This window comes from Porites lutea, chromosome 12 (genome assembly GCF_958299795.1).
Source record: "Porites lutea chromosome 12, jaPorLute2.1, whole genome shotgun sequence".
Lineage (NCBI taxonomy): Eukaryota > Metazoa > Cnidaria > Anthozoa > Scleractinia > Poritidae > Porites > Porites lutea.
Genome location: NC_133212.1, coordinates 15,103,145 through 15,127,048, shown reverse-complemented (window position 1 = coordinate 15,127,048; position 23,904 = coordinate 15,103,145). Strand labels below are relative to the sequence as shown.

At 40.5% G+C, this 23,904-nt stretch overlaps 1 protein-coding gene across 1 annotated transcript; it reads left to right on the top strand.

Moving 5' to 3' along the window:
* Positions 1-1,223: 1,223 nt before the first annotated feature.
* On the top strand, positions 1,224-23,609 carry LOC140953758 (phenolphthiocerol/phthiocerol polyketide synthase subunit C-like). Its single transcript, XM_073403148.1, has 11 exons — positions 1,224-7,070; positions 8,895-11,462; positions 12,945-13,223; positions 14,393-14,775; positions 15,604-15,942; positions 16,965-17,288; positions 19,537-19,767; positions 20,604-20,712; positions 21,557-21,769; positions 22,775-22,903; positions 23,335-23,609. The coding sequence occupies exons 1-11, from the start codon at positions 1,319-1,321 to the stop codon at positions 23,553-23,555; spliced, it is 10,548 nt and encodes a 3,515-aa protein (XP_073259249.1). The 5' UTR covers positions 1,224-1,318; the 3' UTR covers positions 23,556-23,609.
* Positions 23,610-23,904: the final 295 nt, after the last annotated feature.

The following is a 23,904-nucleotide window of genomic DNA, read 5'->3' as shown; positions in this document are numbered from 1 at the left end:
TCTATTGCGGTCTCGAACGAGACAGTAGGGAACTTAAGCATCGACAACGAAGCGGACGAAGACGATTCGCAACCGCTGCAGACTGGGCCAAGGGTTTCGTTTTTGACGGGGAAAAAGAAGTTTAAGCAGTGCAGCTTCCCAGAATGTTTTCTTTGCGACCTGGATTATTCGTTTTTGGAGGCAGTTCTCTTCGTCGCGCAGCTTTTGTTTTTGTTTTGAAGTTAAAATCGAATAACGATCTCGAACGGCTTTTGACTTGCAGTTACGCTAAACAGTTTCGGCTGCTGAAGAGAATTCAGTGCTGCTGCAATGTTCTCCCATATTTGTCCACTCTTGGCTCTCCTCATAGCCGCATCATGTTCCAGCTGAGTCCACTGGAAATATTTGCCTTTACTAGCAGCTAAAAACAACATGAGAAATTATTACATTTTAGCTTGAAAAAATGAACATTTATCCCTTAATACAACCTAGAGTGCACGAGTAGACATAGACCGTCAGGGAACGAACAGCATCTAATCTAACAGGTTCGGAAGATAGTAGAGGAGAGCTAACTTGTCTTTTGGACTGGTTGATCCGCCATCACTCTCAGGTTTTTGAGGCAAACCAAACCTGAAAAGTAAATTCAAGTTAGCAAGCGAAGAAATCGACAAAGTGCTTAACATTTGGATTCTGTTAATCTACAAAGAATAAATTTCTACTTGTACTGAATGACAAGGGGAGAAAAGAGTGATTTGCATGCAAAAAGTATAGTTTTATACTTACGTTTTAGCGACGACGGGAAGCCTCCCAGAATTTCGTCGTCGACGAAAGCTGAATGACGTTTTGACAACCTGACGCGTGCCCAGAAGGTTCGCGCGGGAAAATGTCACTTCCGGTCGTAGTCGTCGTCCCATTTCGTCGTCCATGCTTAAGGTCCCTAGTTACCCGATTTCATTAATTGTTGATTGTCTTTCGTTTTCTGCCATTGTAACCTCCTAGTGAAAGGATCGAAAATCGAAAGTGTTGGCAATTGTATAATAAAAATGTTCTTGTAGCAATGACGTTTTTCCGTTGCTGTTTCTTTTTCTTTACTTGTGCCCGTGTTCTTAGTTGCTATAATTTTGAATATTAGGTACCTCACTCCAACATTTATGTTCGGAGGAGTCAAACTGACTTTAATTCTTCGCAAGCCAACGAAATAACTACTAAAGACTTTTTTTCCCTTTTTTCATTTTTCAACAGAGTTTCTAGAAGTAAAGCAAAACCAAAATGGCGTATACTAAAAAGGCTTTCCACAGGTTTTGTCATAGGCGTTCATTTTGTGCTCATCAAATACCAGATGATATTGGAAAAGCTTGGCAAACTGATAGTGAAATTTCCAGGAAAGATAATCTTCACACTCACCCTTCTGACAGTTGTTAGCTGGCTAGGTTTCCTAACCATGATTCCCCCAAACCTTAAAGATGAATTCTGGGTCTCCGAAGACAGTCGATTGATGAAGGACCTGAAGAAGGCAGCGGAGGTTTTCCCATCGCTTCAGTCCAGACGAGAAGAGGTGATTGTGGAAGCTGTGGCAAAGAAAGGCGAAAATGTGCTCTCAGGTGCTTGTTTGGAAGATGCATTACTCGTGCATAAGACAGTTGTTAACCTAGACAATTTTCAAAGTTTGTGCATGCAAGCGAGAAATAATTGGCGGTCGACAAATTATTCATGTATGATGACTAACCCCTTAGAAGTGTGTGATTTGAATAAGAATCAAAGCGAACGTTGTGCAGAATCTATTGCACGAGAATGGAATGAACAGTTAGGTACAACTTTATCCGATGGCCGTTCATTCACATTTAATCAGCAACTATTTTTCAGTGGCTTTACGAGCAAGAACAGCAGTACAAAGAAAGGGAGCATATCTGCAAAAGCAATCAGAATGGTCTACTATTTGAAGAACCCTTCAGAAAGTGGTCCATCCGGAAATGATATCTCATCATGGGAAGCATCATTTCTTCAAAAAATGGAGGAACTTCGTCCAAAGATGAAATGTGCACTATTGTTTTTTACTTCCTCCCAGAACCATGAAAGTGTTACTTCCTTACTCTTTTCTTTTAGAAGTGCAGAAACTTTTGTCACTTTTGCAGTCCTACTCTGCTCCACTGTCGTTCTAGTGAACTGTACACTGGCGAGTTTTCGCCCCGTGACTATTATACTGGGCTGTTTGATTACAGCATGTGTTGTTATAGGCCTTGTCTCATCTGTAAGCCTGACCTATCTTGCCTCTATAAATGTATGGCAGTCCATCTGGATGGTCACAATATTTATGTACTGCAAAGGAGTCTTGGATGCATTAATTTTAATCAGGGAAATTCACAAGCAAAACCATATACCATCTGTTGAACACAGAATTGCAAACTGTATGACGAAATCTGGCATGGCCCTTACAACATCCAACCTTATTTGCATTTTAATGTTTTGCTTTACACAGCTCTCTTCTTTTCCGGTGTTCAGGGGTTTTGCCGTTATGGCTCTTATAAATGTTCTATACCATTTTCTCATCCTCTTTCTTCTTATTATGGCGTGCCTATTCTGCTGGCTCACGAAAATGCACAAGTGTGATAAATATATTGAGACTGACCTAACAAGAGATGAAATGGAAGAGGATAAAAGAGATCGCTTTGAGCAGATTTATGGAAGAATAATCGTTGGAAAAGTAGGTTCTTCTGTTATCATGATGCTGTTCATAGGCATTATCGTTTTTAGCTCCTATGTGGTACTTACCCCTGCAAATCAAGTGTTTGACAGTCCATTGCAAGTTTCACCACAGACGGAAGCAACCAAATATGTGATCGAGCAGAGAAAAATCTTTGAAAAGGAAACGAAAGTGAAAATAGTTTTTCATAGCCAGCTCAACTACAGCGACAGTGGTCTACGGCAAAAGCTGCAGTCATTTGTGGAAAGCATTAGCAGTGCCCCTTACAGCAAGCGTCCTGTTGAAAGCTGGATCCGCGAATTTGAAGGCTGGGCTAAGATGCAAAACATAACTTGCACTGGAACACAGTTTAAATCTTGTCTGGTGGCATTTTTAGAAAATCCAAAGAATTCCAAATACCTTGAGGATCTAAACTTTACCATGCACAATGACTCTTTGAAGTTAGTAGCAAGTTCTTTTGACCTCTACATGATCTATTCAGAACAATTTTCATTAACGAAAAAATACTTGCAATCCCTCAAACATGACACGGCGGACTTTGAAGATCAGCAGCACATACCAGTGGCTATTTTTTCGTCTCTTCTTGAAGAGACAGAGCAGCTAATAACATTAGAAAAGGAGTGTATATCCTTTTTTGCCGTGGCAGGAATTTCTGTCTTGGTACTCTCTCTTTTTTTGACGGCTAACATTCGTATTGTAGTCGTTCTTGCAATTGGTCTTGTCATCCAGGTCCTCGAAATGATGGCGCTGCTGAATCTATGGGATGTACCTTTAAATTATGCAAGCGTAATCTGCATCTCTCTTGGCTTCATTGTTTCACTGAACTTTAGTGTACAGATGAGCCAAGTTCGCGCTTTATCAGTAGATAATACTGCAAAAAAGCGAACCCTTGATGCCCTAAACTCTGTTGGAATACCCATACTATCTGGTGGTCTATTAGCAATTCTGAGCTCCATTGGTCTTGGATTTGTGTTTCCAAACTTGTCGGTGATTTTCCTTAGGGTGCTTCCTATTCACATTGTACTAGGTGTGTTTCATTCTCTTGGCTACATTCCTTCAGCTATATTTATAACAAGTAAGCCGATGGAAGCCTGCATTCGAGCAACAGTGTCTCCATCCTTCATTCTTTCCCAAGAACAACTTGAACTGAAGGAACATCAGAAACAATACCAAGAATTTCCCTGTAGAGAGACTTTTAAACGAGAGTCCAAATCATCTGGTGTTGCTCTCTTGGGTATAAGCTGCAGATTCCCAAATGCAGAAAACAAGGAGTTATTTTGGGACATGCTTATTAAAGGAAAAAGTGGTTTTCAACCGGACTATCCAGTAAATCGACCCAGTGAGTATCATGACTACCACATGCTGTACAACCCGAAACGTTTTACGCCAGGACGTCTTTGTGCCCTTGGCGGCTCGTATCTAGGAAACATTCAAGATTTCAATCCCGAATTCTTCAACATCTCACCTCAGGAGGCTAAAGCCATGGATCCCCAACAGAGACTTCTTCTTCAAACAGCTTATGAAGCCATAGAAGATTCAGGTTTACGTTTGGAAGATCTTCAGAAGGGGAACACTGGTGTCTTTGTCGGTGCTATGAATTTAGACTATAGCAGCCGTGTAATGCAACCTGAAAACCGCAGAAACCTCAACCAGTTCTTTTCCACTGGTGTCACAGCTTCAATTTTAGCAAACAGGATCTCGTTCTGCCTTAATCTAACAGGACCCAGTCTAACTGTCGACACTGCTTGTTCGTCTTCATTGGTTGCACTTAAAATTGCCTGTGACTGTCTCCGTAATGGAGAGTGCGATGTAGCAATTGTCTGTGCACCAAACATCATCTTAGATCCTTCAGTGCAAATTATCTTCAGTGTCGGTGGGTTGTTAGCCCCAGATGGAAGATGTAAATCTTTTGATGCTTCTGGAGATGGGTATGGAAGGGGCGAAGGGTTTGCAGCTGTAATACTGAAGCTCACAGACGATGCTGTTATGGACAAAGATGACATCTATTGTGAAATTGTTGCGTGCAGTATGAATAATGATGGTCAAAGTGCAGTGCCTATCACAGCTCCTAGTGAAAAGACTCAGGCAGACCTCTCTCAGAAAGTGCTCGAGGAATCTGGCCTACATGCTGAGGATATTGAATATTTGGAAGCTCATGGAACAGGAACCGCCATTGGAGATGTGGTTGAAATCAAGTCCATTGCCACAACATACTCCAGGAATGCATCTGGAAATGGCCGGGTTCTTCGTGTTGGTTCTGTGAAATCAAACTTAAATCACACAGAATCAGCATCTGGGCTGGCTGGCCTCATAAAGGTTGCATTGATGCTTAAAAACAAGACTCTAGTTCCAACTATCAACATCCAAACCTTAAATCCCAAATTTAATCTTGCTGAGAAGGGAATTAAAGTGCAAGATATCTGTGAACCATGGACAAAGCAAGGTAAAAATCCAAGGACAGCAGCCATTAACTCGTTTGGATATGGTGGGACAAATGTTCATGCTATATTACAAGAGTACCCAGAGATAAACAGCATGCCACTGAAAAGAAGTTCAAGGCAGAATCATGTCATTGCCCTTTCCGCACATTCAGCGACTGCACTTACGAACACGGCAAAGCAACACGCAAAGTGGCTCAGAGAGAACTTCAATGATGAGGGGGCAAAAAGCGACATTTGTTGGTCGCTTAATACGCGACGCAGTCAGCATTTACATCGCTTGGCGGTAGTGTTTGATTCACTGCATGGTGCAGCTGATTTGCTGGAAATGTTTGGAGAGAACAGTACTGGATGGACAGAACATGTTTCTCAAGGTAAAGCCATGAGCCAGCATTCAAGACCTGTTTTTGTTTTTGGTGGTCAAGGGGCAAATTGGATTGGCATGGGAAGACAACTAATGGACAGTGAACCCTTATTTCGAGATACTGTCAGTGAGATAAGCAATATGATTCTAGACCTGGGAGAAACGTGGTCGCTGGAAAGTGCATTGCTCGACCAAGATAGTCGTTTTGACCTTATGGGAAATATTGTTGGTCAACCGGCAACATTTACTCTGCAGTATTCCACAGCCAAGCTACTTCAAAGCTGGGGTATCTTTCCCACAGCTGTAGTTGGACACAGTCTGGGTGAGCTTGTTGCTTGTTGTGTTGCAGGCGCTTTGTCACTGGAAGAGGCATTAAAGATAATTTTGATTCGATCGAAGTGTCATGAGCTTTGTCCAACGAATGGATCAATGGCAGCCCTTGGAATGTCAGCGGAAGATACATCTCAACTGATTGTTGAACTTAGACTAGAAGGAAGTGTGAGCATCGCGGCTGTTAATGATGAGAAGAGTGTCACTATCTCAGGTGACAAGCTGTCAATTGAATGTGTTCAAAGGCATCTCCAGTTAAACAAAATGCAGGTCTTCTGGAGGGACTTGTCTACTGCTCGTGCGTTTCACAGCTTCCATGTAGGAACGGTGAAAGAAAGCTTCCAGTCACAGATGAAGTCCTTGCATCTTTATCCTCAGAAGACAACAATCCCTTTGTACTCAACGGTTACTGGTGATATCATCTCTGGCGAAAAACTGGATGCAAATTATTGGTGGAGCAACTTTCGTCAACCGGTGCTGTTTTGCCAGGCTGTACAAAATGCTCTAAGGGATAACTTAAGTATCTTTATTGAGATAAGTGCTCAACCCACCCTTGGTTATAACCTGAAGAGGATATCAGAGCAACTGAGCCTGCAGTCTCCTCGTTCTACCAATGTCGTGTACCTCCCTACTCATCCGCGCAAGACAGTTAAGGACCAACACAAAGCATTTCTTCACAACACTGTAGGCAAGCTGTACACTATGGGGTACTCTATAGACTGGGACTGTGTACAGGGCGAGGAAGGAAGTGTCCACTTCATTCGCACACCATCATACCCCTGGCAAAAGAATGACTATTGGTTCATTCAAGATGAGCCAACCAAATCTGAGGGAAAAAGCCACTTTCGCAGGCATCCGTTTCTCACCGAGTTAAAACCAACTGGGAGCTTCACAGGGTTACATTGTTGGGAAGTGGAAGTGGATCTTTATCAGTTTCCAACCTTGAAAGATCATGCTCTAAGGCAGGGTGGCCCGGTGCTTCCTGGCTCTGCTTGCGTTGAGATGGCGATTGCGATGACGGTGGAAAGGTTCTGTTGTGATGAAGTTGAAATTAAAAATGTCGAGTTTACCAGCATTCTTACCCTACCAGAGAATCAAATACGACTTCTGAGACTCCAGCTTCAAGATTGCAGAGATATTGGCACAGCAGAATTCCAGGTAAAAAACATTTCAGGGGATGGCTCTGAAATACTACTTGCTAGGGGTGAGGTTACTGCAGTTCTTGGAGACGGAAAATTACGGAAGAATCCTGAGCAGGGTGAGTGACAAACGTTTAGTTTAATCATCTCGTTTTTTATTCAAGATAGCCCTGTTGTTCATGTGTTATGATAAACCGACTAGAAACTTTATTTACACTTTATTTTACATGAGACTTATTGTTCCCTTGGCAGGTAGTGCTAACGATCCAAGAGAATAAGTGGATAAACAAATAGATAAATAAATAAATAAATACACAAATAAATAAATTCTAAAATAACATGAACCACTCTAAATTATAATCAGTAAGTGTCCTTAATGCCTTTCTAAATGAAACTATTTTGTCATTTGATCTAAGATTGTCTGGCAAAGAATTCCATGCTTTAGCAACTACTCTTCAGTTTAATAGTCTTAAACCATTCCAGGTAGACCTACGCTTAAGAAGAACAAGATTGTTTATGATTTCCCTCAATTGTTGCTTATGATTTCTTAGCTTAAACAAAGAGAACGTTCCTTCGGGATGATCCGGATCACGTCCCCGTTTCTCGTAAGTCCCGATAATTATCGAGCCTGGAAAGCTGTTTTTTTATAATCAAGGTCGAGGTTTCAATAATTTGCAGATAATGTGATAAAACTATCAGCAAACAAAATGGAATGGTTTGGTAGCTAGCTCCTGTGCTTTCATTCTTTATATTTTGATTCGAATAATTGATTATGAGCCCGAGGTTAGCGGTACGTTCTAGAAACGGCCATCAGGATCAGTTACCTGAGTTCACTCGGATCGTGATGTATCAAAGGCGCCAATGAGTCCACTCTGGGCAAGGATTAATCGGTGGCTTTTATGAAGCATGATCTGAGTTATCTTGGATCACTGATCCTGATCCGGATCATCCCAAAGGAATGCACTCAAAGACCAAAGGCAAACTAATAATAATAATAACAGTGCTAACAGTAGTCATAATAATAAGCATATACTGAATACTTCTACTTGCTAAAGAACACCCTACCTTATTGGTCAGAGTATTGTTTTCACCAGAAAAATCATTAATTACGCATCTTAGTGCCCCCTCGTATAATCCGTTGTATTCATCTTTAAAACAGACTACAACAGTATACTCTTTATGTCAGATCTCGAGGGAAACAGTTCTAGTTTTGTTTTCCCGAGCGTCCTGATGTTTCCCGAGACGAAGTCGATGGAAACATCAGGACTCGAGGGAAAACAAAACTAACTGGTTTACCCAGTGACCTGACATTAGGTGTTTTGTTATATTTCTAGACTTTCAATTCAACGTCCTTCAACAGCGACAAAAGAATACGTTTTAGCGGAGCAAATCAAAACAGTCGACTCGGTACTTATAAGAACACAAATTTAATTCTCAAAACCACTGAATGAATGATTTACAAAGTACTTTCCTTATATTATCTGCATCTTTTTTCTTCACTAGCTGCTGTTTCTCTTCTGGGATAACTTTGAAAATCGTTGCTTTTTAGTTTGAAGCTTCATGTTTGTGCTGTTGTGTTCATTCACGAAAAGAAAACTGGCAGTGTTTTTCCCTTCCTCTGTCACGCCACTTTCCACCATGCTTTGATCAGGTGCTGGAATGTATACCTAGCAGGGTACATTGCTTAATGTATCACGATCGGGATACATTTGATTTTAGTCAAGGCCATGTGACCAAGAATCAGCCAATGGCTGTCTGTGTTTAGTGGAGTGAAAGTCTAGGAATATAACAATTAAGATATGACACGATGAAGGACTCATTCTGAAACCTTCTAAGCACTTAGAAATGTGACTTTTGAATTAGTAGTACTGCTAGTCACTGGAGACAACAAAGCATACAAGGTAATACTAAATTTGCATGTCATTTTTTTTGTTCGTTTAAAGGGTCCCTGGAATTGTACAAATCCGTGAATGTAGAAACATTCCAGGATATTACCACCCGAATGAAGCCAGTGGCACTTGCAGAATTCAGACATTTGACAGAGAAATATGGCTTCAATTTTGGTCCCTCTTTTTCTTTGATAAAGTCGATATGGAGAGGTCAAGAGGAAGCATTTTGCATCATTGATATTGACAGAGAGGAAGTCAAGATTGAAATGGCAAGATATGTCGCACACCCCGCATTCTTGGATGCGTGCTTCCAGTCGTCAGCAGCAGTTGAAGAAGATACAAGTAGTAATCTGTTGGATGAAACAACCTTTCCAGTCGGGATAAAGAAGCTCACATTCTTTAGTCGAAACATCCCACAAAGAACGTTTTGCTATGTCTCCAAACAAGTGCGTGGAAACTGGGTAACCTATGACATTAACGTGATGGATTCACGTGGAACCATGTTGATAGCAGTTGAAGGCTTTCAGTCAACGGAGATTGGGACTCTCATTCGGTCGCAAAAGTTTGACAGTATGGCTTATGGCATGAGATGGGTGGAATCCGAAATTGAGCCCCAGTCAGACACAGAACCTGCAGTAAGAATTGTTGTGAATGATTCTCAAGCAGTTGGCCAACTGTTTTGCGATCACCTAAAGGCAAAAAATCCAGCTGCCCGTGTAATAACTGTGCATGTCCCTTTTGAAAACACGGATTGGCAGGAGGACTTAAAAAGAGAGTTAACTTCAGCAATGTCGTCTTTAGCCACAACACAAGATAAAGTTCAGTTATTCAACTTTCTTCCAGTAGATGCAGGAATTTCGGCAGAATGTTATGAAGCAGTAGATAACTCACAGATGCTTGCGTTTGTCAGCGGTGTCAAAATCTTGCAAGTTATAGCAAAAAGCAACCTTACAAGTCCCCATTTAGTTACAGTCACAAGAAACTCCCAAGTAGTTGCCTCGGGTAACCAAACGTGCTGTTTTCCATGGGCATGTTCTGTGTTAGGACTACGGAGGACAGCTTCCCTTGAATGTCCAAACATCAGATGTACAGCCGTTGACCTAAGTGATGACTCTGCTGACCTCATCCTTTTAGCAGAAGAGGCTCAAGCCTCCTCCAAAGAGGATGAGATTGTATTTCGTGGGGGAAAGCGTTTTGTCAATCGCATAACGTGGCTGGACAAATCCTCTAGTCAGACTACTTTATCATGCAAGGAGAAAACTTTACCATCAGTGTACATCACTCTACATCCCAAAACAGGTGCATTATGTTTCAAGAAAAACACTTGGCCAAGGCTCTCTGGGAACCAAATTCGAGTAAATGTGACATGCAGTTGGATTGTTAGTGGAGACTTAAAGCAGATCTTCTGTAATCCCCAGTTCGTCGGTTTCAGTGGCAATGTTTGTGAAACACCCGAAGAGTCAAGAGGCCTCAAGGTTGGAGATGAAGTATGTGGGATGGCAAGCATTTCCAAGGTTGGAAACCAAGTTCAAGTGAATGCAGACAATGTTATCCACAAACCAAAAGGTATGAGTGACGCACAAGCAGCCACTCTCCCTGTCTGTTTGGCGGTTACCTTGTATGTCCTCCAAAAGACACTTGGAAAAAAGAAGAATCAAAGCCTACTGATAGACAACAGAACAAATGGTCTTGGGAAAGTCGCTGTCTTAGTGGCCGAAGCTTTGGGGCATACCGTGGTTAGTGCCAAACGGGAATCAAGGGCACACATATGTCCCCATATTACCTCAGCACAGGGATCGATGCCAGAAAATATTGCATACCACGGTCGGAAGATAGATGCAGCCATATATTTCGATCAACCCAAACCAAAATGCTTACAGGCAACCTGCCAGCTACTCAAAGAAGGGGGAATGCTGGTAATATGTAAAGATGTCGAAGGCTCCATCACTATTCCAGCAGGCAAACAAATCACATGCGAGAGAATCACCTTTACAGAGATTCTCCTGAAGCCAAAAGCATTTCCTGAACTATGGACCATAGCATGGGAGTTGCTGCAGTCATCTGGCCTCATGAATGAAGTATTCAAACTTGATCAAAACACTGTCGATATTGTCCAGAAAGTGCAGGAATCTAGAAGCGAGGGTGCACAAATCAGCTTTGACTTTTTAAAGACGACATGCTCTGAATTGGTGTCTCTTTCATTTGGCCGAAGTAACGGATCGTCAGAATTTTCTGGGGAGGTTATGATGCCTGGCATAGATCAACAGGGACTGAAACCAGACCGCACCTACATGGTAGTAGGTGGCATCCAGGGTTTTGGGTTTGAAGTTGCAAAATGGATGGCTAACTGTGGGGCAAAGTCAATTGTTCTCATTGCACGCTCTACACCATCAGAATCTAAACGTGCTGAAGTCTCTAAGTTAATGGAAGTGACTGGAGCAAACATCATTCTTCACCAGGCAGATGCTTCAAGTCCAGCGTGTATGGAGGCCTTAAAAGAACGACTTCAGTCTCTTCCAAGTGTTGCAGGAATCGTACATACAGCAATGGTTCTGAGGGATGAGCTCATTCCAAGCCTAACAGTCAGCAACTTTAGGATTGTTGCAGCACCCAAAGTGAAAGGTAATGATCAATAAACAAAATATATTAAAAAATTATTGGATGAGGTTTCTGTGATATCTTGAATAATCAAGGTCGAGATAAGTGTTAGTAGCCGAGCCGAAGGCTGATGCTGATAACACTACCGAGGCCTTGATAATTCCGGAGATCAGAAAAACCGAATCTAATATTGTTTTATTGTACATTGTTTTCAATGAAATAAGGAAAAAACACAATTTGACATTGCTCTTAAAAATCATCACAACCTACAGGTTAGGCTTGATTCAGACGCCGTACTTTTCATGTGCCGAACCTAATTGCATAAGTTCGACTTTAGAGCGACACTGGCGCGACATCTGATTCAGACTGTGTACCGTGTGTCGAACCTAAGTTAAGTTTGACAGACTCTGTCGAGCTTAAGGCTTTTGCCGCACCAAACTAAAACTGCTGTACCAAATTGATTCAGACGCCGCTCTTTTGCCGTACTTAATTCATCAGCTAGGTTCGGCGCATGAGTGGAGCGGCGTCTGAACCGGGCCTTAGTCACTAATCTGCTAGTAGATAACTAGCTAATCTTTAGGTCTCGCTGATATGCAATATTAACTGTAGGCTCTTAGTCAAAAGGAAGACAGATAGTAAGTACAATGTATAACATAATAAATTACACTGAAAGTTATTTCATTGTCGTTGAAAAGGCAGATCCAAATGCACAACTCACATTTATCTTTTTTTCAGCCATAACCAACGCAGTCAAATACTTTGATAATGACTTCCGTACACGTTGTCAAAATGTGACACAAGCTGTTGCCTACAGCCTATTCAGGACTACACTCACCGGGACTATTATATTTAACCCACTTATTTCAAGAATTATAACTTTCTATCCCACTTTTTATAAGAGTAATTATATTTCAGAAATAGTAAATGGACCTATACCCGGAGTCATTTTTCAGTGTGAAAGTAGAATGACGGTACTTGTCAAAAGCTAGTTCGTAAAGGAAATTAAAGGTCTCCTCGTCATTAGTATTCTTAGAAAGGAAAGGTCTTACTAAGAGGAGATCCATCTCCTTTTTTGTAGTTTAGTATTACCAATTTTAACCTGTGACTTGTCAGTGAATGGGTCCGCTAATGCTGAATTAACGGTGATACAGTGCTTACTACATGTCATTTAAATATCATTTTCAAATTTCAATATTACTTAAATAATAAATAGCATTTTCCGCGTATTATTCTTCAGGTAATAATTTTACATTACTATTGTCTCAGATCTCTTATAACAATTATGATATATTGACCAATTGTAAGGTAAGGGGGTTTTATTTTATGAATTAAACTAAATGCCTTTATTTGCAGTAGTACAAAGCTGAAACAAAATATTTAAATTCGCCTTAAAAACTGGCTTGTGCACATTCACAGACAATACTTTAATCTTTATCTTTAATTCAAACTACCAGGATGCTCTAGATTGAAAGAGTTTCAAAAGTTTCTGTTTTTTTTTTTCCACAGCTGCATACCTGCTGCATGAGATGAGTCTAAGTATGGATCTGGATTTCTTTGTTTTGTTCTCATCAATTGCGTCGCTGCTAGGTAATCCAGGCCAAGCTTCTTATTCAGCCGCCAATGCATTCCTGGATGGTTTAGCACAGTATCGCCAGCATGTGCTTGGTTTACCTGCGTTGTCAATTAACTGGGGCCCTATCAAAGGAGTTGGAGTTCTTCATCGTGAAGAGGCTACTGCTCAGCACCTTTCAAGGGCGGGCTACTTTTTGCTACCAGCAACACAAGGTAAACTATAAAGCGCTGAAATTAGAGCACTTCATTTCGAGGAAAGGTTTTAACCTACAATAGTCAATGTACATTTCTCGCATCCCACGACTCAAGCGAACCCTGACACAATAAAATCCGGTTAACGCTTGCGTGCACAATAATTTCATACAAATCACTGTATTTTGTCTAAGCAAGTCTCGAGTCGGTGTCTTGTTTACAGGAAAGCGGGAAAGGTCTAAAATGGCTGCTAAGTATCTAATAAACGAAGAAGTGGAAGATTGAAAGCACTGGTTTTAATCAACTGGGTTGGTCATGTAATATGGCATGCATAAAGAAATTCATAAACTTAACAATCACCAGGTTATCAAAGAAATTGAAGATAAACAAATAATTAATAATGATGAGTTTATTTCAATAGCGTTATGATTTCACTAACTGCTCATAGCGCTTTACAAATCATGCTACAGAATCTATTTGCAAAATCTGTATACCATCAATACTTTAGAAATCATGAACTAATGACATATTATTAGCTCATTAAAAATTACTAATGAAATAAGGTAAAACAACTTTTAAAGGTACGCTTTCTTGAAGAGATGGGTTTTTAGTTGACCTTTGAGGGCATTAATGTCCGCAGCCTTTCTTTAAGAAACTGGCAGTTCATTCCATTTCACTCTGTTATTTCATTTTTCCTTTTTAGCAACTATTTATTATCTAAATTGTAGTAAAAGTACTTACCCATGATGAAGTAAGCGTATTGACTTTTTTAACGCGAATTAGACTATAAATGTGAGAAAAATTAATAATGTCTAGGAGTGTGAAAACACTTGTTCTTTAAAGTCCCTTTACCTAGTTTTTATAATAATCAGATCTCTCTTTGTTATTTTGACCCTAAATGGTTTGGAGACTCGATCACGGCACAACTTTCTAAAAATAATTCCTATAAAGTATCTAAGTCCTTAATGAATGTCTTCCGTTTTTTGTACAATAAACGTGATACATTAAATTGTGAGCTAATTTGTTAAGTTGTTCCACTTTCACAACAAATGTCTTAAAGGTGACCATTTGACCTGGTCAACTCATTTGACAAGGCCAGAAATTTCTGTGCTGGTTCGAAACTCAGTCATGGACAGAGACCATCTGTGCTTAAACTGTTTTCTTATTTTGAACATTTCTTTCTTTTTCAGCGATAAACTTTATGGAAAAAGTTCTGACTGAGGAGCCAGGAAGAGCACAAATAGGTTTGTTTGATGTTGACTGGCAAAGGATTCAAACCAGTACTCCTGGGCTAGCAAAGTCGACTCGCTTGGCTTACATCAGTGACAGACAAGAATCCACTAGCAGTCTACAAAACAAGCAGGAAATTGCTTCCACGTTACTTATGGAAAAAGACCTCGGAAGACCGCAAGAACTGGCTCATCAATATGTCACTGAGCTAATATGCTCATGGACAGGGAATGCTCCTTCAGACCTTAACTTCAACTCCAGTTTGTACAGCTATGGAATGGATTCATTTGCAGCACTGACGTTTAAAATGCAACTCGAGTCTTCTCTCCAGATTTCCTTTGAGGTCTGATTTTAGCCATGTACATACAGTCAGTTCTCTCTTGATGGACACTTCCCTATAATGGCCTTATACGGGGAGGCTCCGCCTGATATCGCTATTTTTTTCTGGCTTCAGGGGTACTTCCCACATTCTTGGAATAACTGGAATTTCCGTTCGGAAAACCAGATGGCTCGCTCCATTCCGTTCGGGAAACTTTAGACAATATCTATAGGCCTTTTTGAGTTTATGCAATTTGTCTTCTCTTTCTATTCGCTCCAGCTGATTAGGATATACTCTTCCTCTCAATAGACCTTTGTCACGCGGCGGCCATTTTGTCTCGGGAGATTAAAAAAAAACGGTTAGCCTCGCAGCGAGAACGAGACTAGCTGTGCAAATACAAACCTTTTTTAATCTCTTGGGACAAAATGGCCGCCGCATGACAAATGCCTATTGTTTAATGTTTTGCACGAGATTTTCGACAGGATAGTTTATGTTCATGGCAAACACCCCAGGTACATGAAAGGGAAAGGATTTCACGGGCGGGTGGAAATATATGAAAGGGTAGAGATTCCTTGTCTTTCAATACAGAACTGTGTTGAGTGCCGCTCTCCCCCCCCCCCCCCCCCCCGCCCCCTCCCGCCCCTTCCCTCTTTCCTGAGCCTTAAACAGACACTCACATGTAAGGCCTTGCTAGTTCCCTTGAATAACCTCTTTCCCGCCTTGTGGTAAAGCTTGACATGCCAGATTGAGTAGGGCTCTTAAGCTTGTAAGCTTTTTAATGAAGTCGGGTTAAGCAAAATGAGTCCCTAATGTAACATACCTTGTGATAGCTATGCTATTCTTGTTTAATAGGTATTCTATTTCAACCAACCTGATACCACTCCCGCTAAGCTGATACAAGACATAATTGGAAGGCTCAACAATGAAAGAATCGTTCCTGTCCAAGACGAGGAAGAGGTTCTCAGTAAAAAAACAACACCCCAGGCTGAAAGGAAGCGTGACAAGTCCCCTCAAAGGCCAAACACCTTTGAAGAACCTGTCCATCCAATTGACATAGCGTCGCCCACGGCCACTTATCACCTTATTCCTCTTTTTAAACCCGAACAAGCTGAGGTGAAGTTATTTTGCGTACATCCAGCCGGACGGTATACCATGAACCTTGCACCAATCTCTAATGGCTTCACGCAACAAGTAAGCTTAGGATGAATTACTCCGATGTATTTTCTACTTTGTATCTTTTGTAAGGGACAAGCAATTCAATCTTGTGTGTCCTAAGCCCTACAGGATTTTTTTTCCCGTCTCTTTTTTTTTTTTTTTGCTCCATCCTTTCTCCCCATTCGTTTGTTTGATAGTTTGCGTTTGTTCGTTTTTTAACCTTTTTGCTTTTAAAACATTGTGCGCTTTTACTATGGGCTGATTTCATTCCCGCACGAGAGGCTTTCGTGTAAAAGCTGGACAAAATAGGTATGTTTTAGAGGAAAGAATAGTCTAGTGGCTCACAGGTGCCATATAAAAAATGTGGTTGTTTTATTATTATTGTTATTATTATTATTTTTTTAGCGACTTTAATTTTAGGTGAGTTCTCTACCGACTTTTATGGTGGCTTTTTTAGAGACTTTTTCAGCGACATTTTAACAACTTTTCAGCGATCGGTAGAGTGCGGGCTCGTATTACTTCGCAAGTACTTTAAGTATGTGCTCTTATAGAGAACTAAAAGAAAGTTCGGAAAATAAATATCAAAAAGGCAGACAAAGGAACCAAGATTGTCAACAAAATAAAAAAAAAATTGCTACTTGGCGGGCCAGTCGATTGTAAAACCGTTTTAACTAAATGAATTTGAGGTTGATATATCTCTTCCATGCCACCGGTTTTGTACTGTTCTGATCAACAGTTGTTAAAAAACAGTCTGTAAAGAAGTCACCAAAGAACTCGCTTAAAAGGTAACCAAAAAAGCCGCTAAAATAGAAAAGGAAACGCGTTGTCTACATGGCATTTTTGAGCCACCTCGTTACAGCTAATGGGTAGTAAGATAAGATTTTCCATTCGAGTTTACCTGTGCCGCATTTTGCAGTGCACTTGTGGAGCAATGGACGTTAGAAACCGTTAGTTAGATGACTGAGTTAATTAAAGTGGTGGGTTAAAGGTTTTTTAGTTTATGTTAACCACTTATATTTATTTTACGACAGCCAGCTTTGCCTTACTTTTTTCCGCAGTCTCTAGTTGCATTCTACGGCATTGGTTATACTGAGCCTACAATGAGAGCAGAAAACCGGAGTGTGCGAAAAATGGCTCAAAGTTACGTCAGCATGGTCAAACAGGTGCAACGACGCGGACCTTATTATTTAGCTGGCCAGTCCTTTGGTGGTCTCGTGGCATATGAAATGGCAAACATTCTTACTGAGCAGAGTGAAAATGTAGCTTTTGTGGCAATGATAGACACATTTCCATGGTACCTGCCAAACAGAACTGGTGCTGCAAGGCTGGAGATGTTATTCAGTGGCACGAAGTTGGATAAGCTAATGGATGGGTTGTTTGAGGTAGGCATGTGCATCTTTAATAGGCCCGTGACTGTAAGTATCGAGAATCCGCCGATACGGTTGCGAAATGTCATAATTTATTCTGTCCTACCTAACAGCCCCTTTTTGTGACTTATTTTCAAAAATGCAAATTAAAATAGCCTGGGGCCAGGCTCCGCAGTGGAGAAAGGATAAAAAGGGGTGAAATACGAAAAATATCGGCGAGCAAAGTGAGCCGAGCGGTGGTCTGGGGATAGGGGAAGGCCCGCCACCCTTTCCCCTCTCCGGACAGATTTTTCTTCGCGCACGCTTATTGTTTTCTCCTTTTTCCCCGATACGGAGCCTGGTCCCAGGCTAAAATAAAAGGTTCCATCACGCTTTGCTTTTTCTGACAAATCCAAAAGTTCAAATTACGCCAAGGTGTTTCCCTCCCCCCCCCCCCCCCCCCACCCCCGATGACGTCAATCCTGCAGCAAAACTGCCAGATTATTGAAAACCTGGGGATGGAGATGTTTTGGTAGTGAATACAAAATGGCAGAACATTTCACCGGTTTCGCGAGGACGAAATGGGCGAACTTAAAAACATAGCAAGAACAGCAAGATGACAACTCGACGGACGACACCTGCCCTTTGAAGAATATTTGCAGAACTGAACAACCGATATTATTTCCTAAACTTGCGATAAACATGCACTATCGAAGATGAACTTAACAATGATTGATGAAAGCATGTTTTAGCTTGTTTTAAAACTAGGAATTCTCGATCTCCATAATTCTTCAGATGATCCTCAGCCGGGTTCAATAATTGCTAATTAATGATGAAATTTTGCGAGATTTTGCAAGTCGTCGGATTCTCGATATTTCAGTCAGGAATAGAGAGAATAAGTGTGACGTCACGTTACCATGGTAACACTATTTCTGGATGACAACAAAACCAACGACGACGACGACAGCAAGGTTAACGGCCAAAAATATTATGTTTATATTAACAAACAATAACTTTGCACGTGCATCACGCTTTTTTGTACATTTCTTTGCCGTCGTTGCACCGCTACGACATGAAACTTCCTAATTTCACGAGCCCGCTTTATGGAGTAGGTGAACACAACACAAAAATTATCGCTTTCTTTTTCTAACCTTAGATAACGATAAATACGGTCCCAAAGAAAACTTTGCCAAGATTAAATGAAATTGAATAAGATCGGTGAAGTTTGAAATAGTGCGAATAGACTTTTAAGTGACTTATCGGCTTGTTGTCATCCAAAAATTTTGCTACTATGGCAACGTGACGTAACGACTTCTCCTCTCTATTCGAGCTCAGGTCTCATTTAGTGGGAGGCAAGTGCTGTTACCACTGCACCACCCTCCCCTCCCACCCTTCTTTACTAAAGGCAGTTAGTACAGAGTCTTGAAAACTTAAAAAGATTTGAAATTTGAAAACCAGTTTTCCAGACCCGGAAAAAGCCTGGAAAATGGCAAAAACTTTTGTCTTCTTTTCTTAAAAAAAAATTGCAACAAATGCTCGATTGAATTACTTAATCTCGTCAGTAGCCAAAACGTTAAATTGAGAATGAAACGTTTTAGAACTCTCTTATGTCCAGTTTGCACTGTGATCATGCACTTTAGTGCATCGTGAGAAAAGCTTGGTTTCTGCGTTTGTTGAGCTTTCTATGCGCTTATTTGATGACCTTGAGTCAGGAAAAAGAGATTGTTGTATAAAAGGCCTTAATCCCCAGGGGATTATAAGAGGCTAGTGAGGATGTGCCGCTGGATGGGGTCGCATTTTCACGACAGGAGTGACTATAATGGGGTCGCATTTTCAACAGAATTACTAGTATGGGGTGGCAAATTTTCTGATTTTTGGAGTAAGACAGTTCTTCATATTTACGGTTAGCAAACGTACCAGAATATTTTTTTCTCATTCAATATAGGGAAGTTACATAAATGAAAGTGACTAAGTTGGGATCGCAAAATTACATATTTGCTCAAAAGTGACTAAAACGGGGTCTATGATTGGCCACAGAATAGACTATAATGGGGTAGGGGCTCTAAGAGGCCAGCGGCACATACCCAGCAAAAATTTACCCAAGTACCCCTCCCCCCCCCCTTCCCCGGCCCTTAAACATTGCACAGTAGCTTGTCATAATTCAAGAGAAATGTAGTTTTAAAACAAGTTCAGTCATCTTTACTTTTTACAGCCTGCACGATACTGCATTGTAGAGTACGCAACCCTGTAATTCATGACATGTTTACTTCTTTTTTTCTTGAAGGCAACATTTGAACAAGTACTTTACAAAATGGCCACCACAAACTTAAAAATGACTGCTGATGAATACAAAGAATTGAGAGAAAAGGAGGCGTTGGAAAGCACAATGACATTGCTTCAGAGGAGAGCCGCTGCTGAAAACATCCCACTTTATGACATTAGAGCGCTTCGGGATTCCCTTCGCCATGACAACAAGATGGCTACGAACAAACACAGGGAATGGAAGGCACCTCAGGTTAGATTTGAAAACGTCTGTATAGTTCTAAATTAAAGTTGATCATCGTCAGTAATTTCAATGCTATACTAATTCAACCGGAGTTGGGGTCGAGATACAAGATGCACGTTTTAAGACGCGTGTAGGTGTCGTTCTCGTGCGGTCAACAAAATTAACGACGTGCGACTGGTTGTATAATTTCTATTTTTTACTATCGATTTAATGTGTTAATAACCTGTACAAGAAATTCAGCTTGCCAGCTGTTTTCAATTAAGCAGCTGGTGGTTTAAACTGTCAGATTATCCTGACACTGTCGTTCGTTTGTTGGTTCCTGAAATGTCCAGTATATTGTAAAGCGCTTAAAATTCCTGTTTTTTTGTTTTAATGAGGGCCTCAATGGGGTGGTAGCTTTGACGGTTAACAGCTAAATTTTAGGGCTTTTGACGGCTGACGGTTAGTTAGTGAAAATTTAGTTTAAGAGTTAAAGTCAATATTAACTTCTGTATAAATTAATATTTAACCATTGTGTTTTGGACGTTGCCTTGGCCTTTCACATATAAAATTTCCAACTATTTTAAGATATAGCAAAGTTGTAAAGTTTCTTCAGGAGCCAATAGTCCATGAAAATCAGCTAAAATAGTGAGATTTGAAATTCCTTGAAACGTTTTGACGGTTGATATTACTCTGCATTTTTGACGGTTGACGGTAAAAAATCCAAAAAAAAAACCTTTTTTGACAGCTAATGGTTAAGCCCATTGATACCCTCTTTAATGTTTTTGTTTTTGTTAAAAAATAATACCTAAATCAAACGTAGAAGAAAACTAACCTAAAAAGCTGTATTTTTCTTCGTTTAAAAGGTCCGTTTTAAGGGACCCATCACCTATCTGAAGAGCGCAAACCAAAGATACGCACCTACCAGACCTCTTCAGGAGGATTCGGATTCTTCTTGGTCCTTGTTGGTGGATGGTAAGTCCTTATATAACTGTTTATTATTATTATTATTATTATTATTATTATTATTATTATTATTATTATTATTATTATTATTATTATTATTATTATTATTATGCAGTAGAAAACGTAAGAATGCAATCTGTTAACCACGGAGGGCGCACATTGTAGCCTATTGTAGCCTTTCACGTAGCTGAGCGATTTTACGTTATCTTTCATGACATTCAAAACAAGGAAGGAGTTCGAGCAATTCGGGCTACAAAATACAAAAAAATATGTAGCTGGAAAATAGACTCGCGAACGCGAAAGTACACAAATCGAATATTCGAGTCAAAAGATGGCACAAAAAGTATGGAAAATCAAATTAGATTGAAAAGACAAGAGTTTTCTTCAAGCGATTTGCTTATCAAGTCCAATCGCACCGCATTACATGTAGACTTATGGAGAAGAGGAACGAACTTTTGGTACACCCCGTAGGATCCTAGCCCACTAACGTCCACATCCGCAGAGTGACTCTAATAAGGCCTCTTCCACCTTTTGCACGCGGAAGATACAGCCTTTGGGTGGTAGGCACTGTGCATTGTCATAAGTTTCCTGGTCCTTCGATCCAAATTGTCAAGATCCTCTTTTGTCCAGTTCACAACCCCTGCCAAGTACCTGGCCACTGCAACTGCATACATATTGATAGTGTCAGTCTCAGATTGATCGGGAAACGGTGGTGGAAGATTTTTTACCAATTCACAGAAGGAAGCGTTTGAAAACCAAAGCAGTTTGGTTTTCAAACGCAGTTTTGGTTTTTTCACACTGAATTAAAAACTTGACACAAAAGTTTCTTCACCTTCTTTCTCTACATCTCTAGGTAACATTGATGTTTACATCTGCCCAGGAGATCACCTTGCCCTGAGTGACCCAGATGATGGGGCCGTTATTGGTGGCATTCTAGCGACAGCTGTTGGTATCAGGTATAGGACTTTGTGTCCCGTTCTTCCAGGATTGTCTACTACCTTTAAAGAACGACGAGCCATTCGTAAATTTGAATCCGGCGTCAATGTCACACTTTATGCCAGGAAAGGTTGGTAAATTATTAATGTGGGATAAAGTATACTAATTGATAATTAGATAATTGCTTAAAAGCCATCAGGAAGTGCCAGTTTTGATGTTTGTCGTGTGAAAGGTACACTCCCTTGTAGAGGCTCTAGAGATAAATGTGGCGCAAAAGGGCCTGGATTTTTACTCTTTTAGTATGAAATTGGCTGCAGATTGTAACCGGAATGAATGAATTCAGCGAGAGTGGCACTTAGAGGTAGACAAGATATACCGTAGTGTGCCATGATTGCAACAGAAATTGTTAAGGAGCGCTTAAAGTGCTTAAGAAACTGCATTCAAGGAAGACAGGACACACGAGAGGTTTTAACTGTTCATTTATTGATGAGCTCACTGCTCACAGAGTAAAATCTTTGATTCGATCCGCAAACTTGGACACGTAATCATGTTTTCCTAATTTAGCACAAATGAGATATCCGTTAAACGCAATACGGATACAAACTGATAACGGACGCTCGTTAACTTCATCATCCCTTAATGTCTCTGTAAAGTTAGAGGATAATCCCTTCGTCTAAGACAGCTGAATTATCCAGAACGTTTTAGAAGATGTAGTATGGAGCACACCTACTAAATGGTTCTTCGTCTAGCTGATTCCTGGTCGAATTGGAATTTTGAAGGAGCGGGGAAAACTAGAGTACCCGGAAAAAAACCTCTCGGATCAAGGGAGAGAACCAAAAACAAAATAACGCCCACTTATGGCGTCGACGCAGGAATTTGAACCAGGATCACATTGGTGGGAGGCGAGTGCTCTCACCACTGCGCCACCCTTGCGCCTTGAAAACAGTCGTTGGGGGTCCCTGACCGATTCAAAGAAATCTCTTTGGTAGTACCTATGTATGGTTCCATTTGTTTACGATTATTATGCTAAACGACGTTTATTGTTTTTTTCTCAACTTTTTCCTTTAATTTTCACTTTGGCCACGTAAAAGAAGCGAAAGGTATTTAAAAATATTTGCGTCTCTGCTTTCTACAGTGAGCAAACCTCCCCACGCAGGGACCATATTTCTGAATGTCACAAACAAGACACTGACATTCAAAAGTACTCTGCGAAGATCAGATAACCCTAGCCGCAAAAGTAAAGAAAAGAAGATATCAATCAAAGGTAAAACTACCTAGACGCTTGCTATCACAGTTGACTTAAACACCATCCGGGTACATACGGGTAAAATACGGGTAACATAAGAGTAACACACTGATACATACGGGTACACACTAATATATACGAATAACATACGGGTAACACGGAGACAAAGGGGTACATACGAGTTACTATACATACGGGTAACATACAGCTACATACGAGTAACATACGGATACATACGAGTAACATACGAATACATACTAGTAACATACGGATGCATACGGGTAGTGCGTAGCTGATACACATAAAAAGAAAGATCACTCGATTTTCACGCGCCCTACTATCCCTGAGGAAAATCACGGACTACTTCTAGTCTAGGAAGAGGATTCATGTTGAACATGGGAAAATTATTGAATGAAACGTTTAAACTAAACTACTTTTACTTTCCTCAGAAATAAGAAATATCCTTCAAGGAAACCATGAACCAACCCTTAAGGTTGCATCAAAGATGCCACACACTGCGAATCAAAACAGTTCCATCAATCTTGCACTGGTTACCTCTGTTGTGACTCCAAAAAGAGCTTACAATTTCGAATGGAACAACTTCAACGACATGAGAGAGTTCTATAGCACAGCAGAGGCCATCTTGAGTGTTTTCATCTACAAAAAGTGATGCATCCAGTACTGGTTAAGGCTGGTATTTCAACGATTCTGATTGTAATTTTCGGGAAAAAAAACATTTTATGATTAGTAAAATAGTTTGCAAAATTGAATCTGGAAAAACCAATACTTTGTCAAAACAAAATGACAAGTCTTAAATCCCGTCCAAGCTAATGCGTTTTCCTTTGAAAGCAGAACACCAAGACAATCGAAAAAGAAAGTTTTCGAAAACGCTTTCAAAGGTTGAGTTTTTAAAAAACACAGGTCCAGCATTGCAGTGTGAATTGGCTAAAACGAAGTTTTTAAAACACGTTGACGTCACATCTACCCTGCATGACATTGTTCATAAGCTTAAGACGAGA

What these genes read in the sequence shown, in the direction of transcription:
- LOC140953758 (XM_073403148.1), top strand. Translation starts at nt 1,319, where the DNA reads ATGATATTGGAAAAGCTTGGCAAACTGATAGTGAAATTTCCAGGAAAG. An exon ending in TGCAGCACCCAAAGTGAAAG is followed by an intron (nt 11,463 to 12,944) that starts GTAATGATCAAT and finishes TTTTTTCCACAG; the next exon opens with CTGCATACCTGCTGCATGAG. An exon ending in CACACTTTATGCCAGGAAAG is followed by an intron (nt 21,770 to 22,774) that starts GTTGGTAAATTA and finishes TGCTTTCTACAG; the next exon opens with TGAGCAAACCTCCCCACGCA.